Source organism: Malus sylvestris, chromosome 9 (assembly GCF_916048215.2).
Source record: "Malus sylvestris chromosome 9, drMalSylv7.2, whole genome shotgun sequence".
In the NCBI taxonomy this organism is placed as follows: domain Eukaryota; kingdom Viridiplantae; phylum Streptophyta; class Magnoliopsida; order Rosales; family Rosaceae; genus Malus; species Malus sylvestris.
This window is the reverse complement of record NC_062268.1, coordinates 4,556,048-4,563,771: the sequence shown is the minus strand read 5'-3', so window position 1 is coordinate 4,563,771 and position 7,724 is coordinate 4,556,048. Positions and strand designations below refer to the sequence as shown.

Below are 7,724 nucleotides of genomic sequence, written 5' to 3'. Positions count from 1 at the left end.
AGCAATTACTCTCTGTCTCCAAAGTTGCATAAAAGAAAGCGTACAAAGAATTCTAAGAACGGCAAAAGCCTTAAAATCTCCTCTAGCTATCGCACAAACCCTAGTCTTTTTCTCCAATTAGGAAACTAAATAATAAAATAAAATAACTTAGAAAATAGAGTCCTAATTAAGCTAGGAGAATTTGCACATAAACTGTCCAGCTACGTTTTAGCCTCAAATCTCCTCCAAATCCAGCCCAGGATAGCTTGCTTTAAAGATCAGGACGTTCCGAACACATCTCTAGAAAGCCACGAAACCATCCGAGGTCATCTTGGGCTCCAAAAACGTAAGTCAAGCCCAAAACGTCACTATTCCAACACCGTCCATTGCTCATATATTTTATTGCCAGAAAATCATTGCTTGGTAGAAAAATATGATATTTTGATACGATCAACTAACTGACTCACAAACGTCCTCCAACTAGAATTACTCCAAAATTCGTCCATTTGACCATGTTTTGCTCTAGAGGAAGTCGAAAGTCTTATTTTGAAAATACAATTCAAAATATCAAAATTATCCCAAAATATTAATCAAAATATATTAAGAATAGGGTTAAATATATAATATAAAATCTACTCATCAATTGCGCACTCCAATAATTACCATAAATATCAAATCATCATCAGTTTTTAGTTTCTTACCCTATACATGGAAAGGGAATACACATTTTCTCATTTTAGAATTCCTTATATCCTCATGCTTTATGCCTTTTTTACAAATTCGGCTTACTTATTGTCCATTTCTTTCAAAATTTAGTGTTGGTCTAGGAAACCTGTTACCTTTCTGTATCCAATCTATTTTTATTATATATATTTTAAAGTCATTATCGGTCATTTTACAGATAAGTTAACTTGTAATAAAAAAATTTATTAAAAAATAGTGCAGAGATAAGACTAGGTGAAAAAAACAACACTTTTCTTTCAATATGTACTATTCGGTTAGAACTTCATTTGGATTTCATACACTTGCATCTTAGAAATGTCTTTGGTGTGACATTACAAAATCATGAATTTGGAGGTTGACTGGGACTTTTGTGAGTTTGGTTGGAAGCAAAACATTTTTAGAGGACAAGACTTCTCCTCTTCTCATTCAAAACTTATTCAAAAGGTTGTCTTCTGGAATAAGAAGGAAAGAAGATATTTTGTTTGATAAAACGAACGAAAAAGAAAAGAAAAAATATATATAAGGAATGGGAACCACATTATTTAAAAAAAATGAGGATTAGTTGATGGACTTACTCTATGGTGAACTTCAATAATCTGAACTGTTTATTTTTTTAAGCTGGTACCTTATAGATCATCTCTACAAACATTCAATTTAATCCAAAATTATTTGCATGTTTAATTGTCAAGATGAAATTTCAATGTTTCTTAAATCATAATGTTCGTCAATTTCTTTTAACTCAATTAGATTTCTCAAATATTTCTTATTTGACTAAGATTTTGTAAGAATGAATTATGAAGTGTAACTTGAAAAAATTGATGGTTCAAATCGTTAAAGTCCGATGTAGATTAAGTCCCACAACTAATCCTTATTTGCTTGAAATTATATATATATATATATATATATATATATATATATATATATATATATATATATATATATATATATAGAAAGTTGAGACGATGACTGGTGCTAAGGGAAAGCCAGTAAAGGTGAGATAACGGCGGATGTCGTCGATATATTGACAGCGAGGAGGGATCGGCTCTTACTTTTATCCTTCCGAAAATGACTTTCAAAACAGAAATTCAAAATTCATTATTAATTTAATTATTAGAAAAATGTCTTTATAAAAAGTTACTTACAATGAAAATACTGCCCACTCACTACTCCAGTTTGGTGGAATTCTTCTTCACTTAGAAGTGAATGTCTTAGGTTCGAATCTCCTGGATGGCGAATTCGATATCAAATTAGACTGCCTATTGTGTGGCTTAACTAAACTCTCCCTCTCTTTAGTGTAAAAATATCAATGTACTAAAAAAAAAGAAATTTAAACTAACAAAGAAATTTCATTGAGTTTTGTTTGCAAAATGATGCCATTATTTAATTAATTTGAATCTATTCACGAGAAATCTAATTATTAAAGCCTCAGTAGTTTGTTTTTAAGTCCGCCGTTAAATCTCAATGCTCCACTCTAGACATGCAGTGGAAACTACGAAGCTGGAGTGTCACATCTCGGTCCGGGGTGGATCACTTCCCGGGCCCGCTCCACCACCGTAGCACGATATTGTCCGTTTTGGGTCCCGACCACGCCCTCACAGTTTTATTTCTGGGAACTTACGAGCAACTTCCCAGTAGGTCACCCATCCTGGGAGTGCTCTAGCCCCCTTCTCGCTTAAATTCGGAGTTCCTACGGAACCCGAAGCCAGTGAGCTCCCAAAAGGCCTCGTGCTAGGTAAGAATGGGAAAATACATTTAAGGATCACTTCCCTGGATGATGTGGGATGTTACATGAAGTACATTAATTAGAATATTAATATATACATTAATATTAACAAATCAATTAATGAACAAATTTGATAACTAATTTTAATGACTCTAGTATCATTTTAAAAAATTAATTTGGCATGAATTATGTAAACGAAAACTAGTTATATAAGTTTTCAAAAATATAGTAAAGTAGAGGTTTTTGGTTTTTGGAAATTTTCTTCAAGCACAAGAAGTTGGTAGGTGTGATTTGTCAAAATAAATCGAAATATGTGAAATGGACGGCTTTAATAAATATTGTCCACATGGGAAGTGGAGACACCACCAAGGTAACTGAGTAACATTATACTATATTTTTATCCTTATGGAAAAATTAAAAGGCTAGTATTATACTTGTAATCCGGATCTCTACGGATCAGAATTGAGAAATTTAGACGGTTCAAGAGAGATAAAGATTCAAACTATTCAAATTTTTTGAATTTTTGTGAAGTACATCAACGTAATGACTAATGAAAGTCTTACGATTAAAATTAAATGGTTTAAATCTTTCAATTCAAGAACATGAACACAGAAATTGAGAGTAAATCCCAATCCTCTAAATAATATAAGAAATAATACGTCACATATTTAGTTTGTCGTTGATATAATATTCTTTGGTAAGCATCGTAGTTAGACGGTAGACTCAAACCGAGAAGGTCAAAGCATCCAAGCCCAATTGGTGGTATTTTCCTGTAGATAATTTCAGTGCGAAAGTTCCACCGTTATATCCGCACAGTTTCTTGACTGCTTTTACTGGCTGCCAGATCTTTTGCTTCAACCATTTTTAAAGCAGAATTTTGGGGTCTCTTTGTTTTCCCCTTTTGTATGTATTGCATATCTGCAACCTGCAAAAAGTTTGAATCCTGCAAAGAGAAAGAGGTAAGCATATTTTCTGCTGTTAATTTGCTTTTTTTTTTTCTTTTCTTTTTTTTTTCTGTTCAACTTTGGGATTTTCTGCACCTTATTGTTTATGGTGGTTCCCATTTGCAACTGATGATGACCAACTTTTTGAAAAGATTGGTCCTTTTTCCTAATTTAACAATAAAATATTGGTTTTTTTTTCTAATTTGACAATAAATGTTCCTACTGTTTGCAGGACTTTTCTTTCCTCTGCCGCCTTTTGGATTCCCACTTGATTTTTGGAGAGTTGTTCGTTGGGTTTTTGCCAGTTTTCAACGCAGACTACTTGAGTGGATTCAAAAGTACTGATTTTGGAGTTGTTTCACCAAAAGGGGTATCGTTTACTTTTCTGAATTTCGGAAGAAATTGGAGGGTTTTGGGTCAATTGCTGAAGTTGTTTCTTATACAGTGGTGGATTTTGAACTAGGAAGGGCCTGAAGTTCAACTCTTGTTCTTGATCCGAAAACCGGAAAGATTTGAGTTGGATTTGTTGGTTCATTTCTGGGTGTATTTACTGTATGGTTATGGGGGATTGTAAATCTGTGAACCCGGAAATGGAAGGAGAGTGCGATTTGATTGCTGCGGCGAAGAACATAGCGAGGGCATTGGGGTCGAAGAAGAACCTTACAGATGGTGAGAGGGAGGTTCTGGCTAATCTTGGCACCCAGTTGTCCAGCATGATCAGACTCGGTGAGAGAACTGATGAGAAGGTAACTGAGGTGGCAGATCGCCTTAATTCGATTCAGGAGAGGATCATGAGGTGGGAGGCTGATCAGTCGATGATATGGGATTCGAGTCCGAATGAGTCTCTGGAGTATGTCAAGGCCGTGGAGGAGGCTCGGAGGTTGATCGAAAGATTGGAAGCGTCGTGTTGGGATAAAAATGATGAAGAGTGTGAGGTGTTGCATAGAGCTCATGATGTTCTTCAGACAGCAATGGCTAGGCTAGAGGAAGAGTTCAAGCACATGCTTGTTCAGAACAGGCAGCCCTTTGAACCCGAGCACATGTCTTTTCGTTCGAACGAAGAGGATATTACGGATGGCAGCTCGATAATCTCTTTTGGGGATGATTCGATTGAGGACTCACTTCAAAGGGATAGTGTCAGCAGAGCGTCTGAGGAAGTCATCATTGATTTGGTTCATCCCGATGTAGTTCCTGAGCTCAGAGGCATTGCAAATTTGATGTTCAATTGCAATTATGATCAGGAATGTACGCAAGCTTACACCATCATCCGAAAGGAGGCATTGGATGAGTGCCTCTCCATTCTCGAAATCCAGAAGCTGAGTATTGAGGATGTGCTGAAGATGGAGTGGGGCTGCTTGAATTCCAAAATCAGAAGATGGGTCTGGGGTATGAAGATCTTCGTGCGAGTTTATCTAGCTAGCGAGAAATCGCTCAGCGATCAGATTTTTGGGGAGCTGGGACCGGTTTATTTGGATTGTTTTGTTGAGGCATCAAAGGCTTCAATGCTGCAGCTTCTGAATTTTGGTGAAGCCATGTCTATTGGCCCCCACCAACCGGAAAAGTTGTTCCGCATTCTTGACATGTATGAGGTGCTTGCGGATGTTCTTCCCGATATAGATGCTTTATATGCAGACGAGGCTGGTTCTTCTGTAAGGATTGAGTGTCACGAGGTTCTGATGAAATTGGGTGAGTCTGTGAAGGCGACATTTTGTGAATTCGAGAGCGCCATTGCATCAAACCCCTCGACTAACCCTGTTGCTGGAGGAGGAATACATCCGCTCACCAGATATGTGATGAATTACTTGAGGACTCTCACGGACTATGGAGAGACCTTTAATGTGCTCTTCGAGGACAGTGATGATGCTGATTCCGTTTTGCTGTCTCCTGACACGAGTCCTTCCTCAGAAGAGGAAAACAAAGCCACTGATTCTCCAGGCAGAATTTCCCCAATGGTTTGCCAGTTCCGATCATTTACTTCAACTCTGGAAGGCAACCTTGACGAGAAGTCCAGGTTATATAAGGATCCTTCCTTGCAACATGTATTTTTGATGAACAATCTACGTTACATGGCTCAGAAGGTTAAGGGGGATGAACTGAGGCTCATTTTTGGAGACAGCTGGCTTAGAAAGTGCAACGGGAAAGTTCAACAGCACGCGATGAACTACCAGAGATCTAGTTGGAGTTCCGTCCTTAATTTACTCAAAGAGGAGGGCATTCAGAATCCCGGTTCAAATTCTATCTCAAAAACCCTCCTCAAGGAAAGGCTCCGCAGCTTTTATCTTGCGTTCGAGGAGATCTACAAGAGCCAAACAACATGGCTCATTCCGGATCCTCAGCTTCGAGAAGATGTGCAAATCTCAGCGTCCTTGAATGTAATCCAAGCTTATAGGACATTCGTGGGAAGACATTCGAATGACATAAGTGACAAGCTCATCAAGTACAGTGCGGACGATTTGCAGAATTACCTCTTGGATCTCTTGGAGGGATCCCCGAAATCATTACAAAATTCCAGCAGGAGGTGACAGCAAAGTAGATGGTATAGTCACCATTGTCTTGTTATTATTTACAGCAGACGACAGATTTTGATTTTACGTTCCCCTCTGCTGCTCATGTATGTTTTCGTGTGTTTAACGTTGTTATATGATGAATCCGGTTCACTTTTGTGACCTCTGCATTGGATGTCATAACTGATATAACTTATAAGATTGAATGAAGTAGAATTTCTTATGAAATTCTATGTGCTTTTGGTGAATCTGTTTCTCTTCTTTTTTTTAAAGTTTGTCAAATTTGGGTGGTGATTCTGTGATTAGTCCTCTCTGCTTCAGCTGCTGCTGCAAACTCAAGACCATAATACCAAGGTTTAAGTTTCAGAAAGTGATAGAAGAGATTCTCTTGTGTAATCAGTGATTCATCATCAAATCACGTGATGCGCAAGATAGACATATAGTGATAAATCACAGGCTGAACGAAAAATTTCTCTAGAAAGGCTTGAAAGTTTAATGTATTTGAAGTTGGGGAGCTACTTTCCATTTAACCGAGATCCACACCCTTGTCTCTATCTCACTCATCACTTGAGCAAGCGTTTTACTCACAAACAAGATATCACAGACAAGGTAAAGGAAGTCGCGTGACGAGCGAGACAGAGTTACGTGAACATATTTCCGGCTGCATTTCCCGTTTTCCTCTCGAAGTCAAGGTCCAAGTCGCAGTAAGATTGTTCAGCAAGACTTGTCAAAACGGAGACGCAAGCTTGCGGTCACAACGTATTTCATTTTTTTCGTCCAGTCCAGGTTGACAGAATTTGCCAACTGACATTTGAGTCTTGACAAGGACCGGACAGCTAACTTTTATTACATGTAGGTCCCTGGAAAAGTTTGCTTTTGTTAGGAAATGCCATCAATTTAAGGCAATGGTAGTCCCTAGTGGTGGTTAGGGACATTGATGGAGAGCTGCCATGTCTCTGATTTTTGTGGCTGAGAAGAAGCCCTAAGGGACTCTAAGGTCTGAGTCAAGCCTCCCAAGACCCCATACAAATTGCTTGATCGAGTCCTCCCCTTTATTTGTCTCTTGTCGCGGAGAAGTTCTTGTATCCGCCAGCTGTGTATAACACACGACCGGGTAGTAGAACCCGTGTGAGATCAGTGTACCCGTCAAACAAGAGGGACTGGACCGTTGTATCAATGACTGTATGGGTGACCGGTGACCTGGTTCGGTCAAAAGCCGTACCTAAAAATTTCTCCTTGCCAACATGTAGCTTTTATTTGTTTCTCTTTTTGCACTCTTCAAAACGGCAGCAACATACCATTTTTTGTGATTTCTTTCTATCAAAGAATCGTATTTATTTTATTCAATTCAAAGACCGGAAATAAACATTGGTACAATGCAGGACAAGATAAAAGAAAGCACAGAAATCCCTTATCGTAAGAGGGATTATGGTCTCGATTAGTCGAAAATAGTCAACCACTGGAAAAAGCCACTTCAACTGGACAGATTCAGTTTGTTCTATCCAAGGTTTCAAATATGCAAATGCATAATTAAAAGGGTATTTATTCTTCAACTGCATTGTTTCGAACAGAACATGAATTATGTTGAAAGGCAAATACAAAACCGCGGAAAATTCATCGTGAATTCATATCATATCGATACACACCTTCGATCTTAATGATTCTTTATGTAACCGTTGGCAGCGAATGTTATACTCACAAGCTAACTATCTAATCAAAACTACCCATTAAACTACAACACATAAAAATTATTACTATTGACTCTAATGACGCCGAGAGCAACACATCTTGAATTTGCAAAGACACAAAACATTAAAAACCCATTGCCTTTTAACTTTCTAATGTCTATAT

The 7,724-nt window shown here is 37.9% G+C and overlaps 2 protein-coding genes across 3 annotated transcripts in view; one reads left to right on the top strand and one right to left on the bottom strand.

Moving 5' to 3' along the window:
- The first annotated feature begins 3,006 nt into the window (after positions 1 to 3,006).
- Positions 3,007 to 6,121, top strand: LOC126582027 (exocyst complex component EXO70E2-like). Its single transcript, XM_050245988.1, has 2 exons — positions 3,007 to 3,384; positions 3,602 to 6,121. Exon 2 carries the CDS (start codon positions 3,924 to 3,926, stop codon positions 5,889 to 5,891), a length of 1,968 nt encoding a protein of 655 aa, XP_050101945.1. The 5' UTR covers positions 3,007 to 3,384; positions 3,602 to 3,923; the 3' UTR covers positions 5,892 to 6,121.
- A 1,279-nt stretch (positions 6,122 to 7,400) lies between these two features.
- The window catches only part of LOC126582028 (protein RIK), a 7,202-nt gene continuing 6,878 nt past the window's right edge, over positions 7,401 to 7,724 (bottom strand). For both annotated transcript variants that reach the window (XR_007609241.1, XR_007609240.1), the window contains one exon: positions 7,401 to 7,724. The gene's annotated coding sequence lies outside the window, so the exon portion shown is untranslated.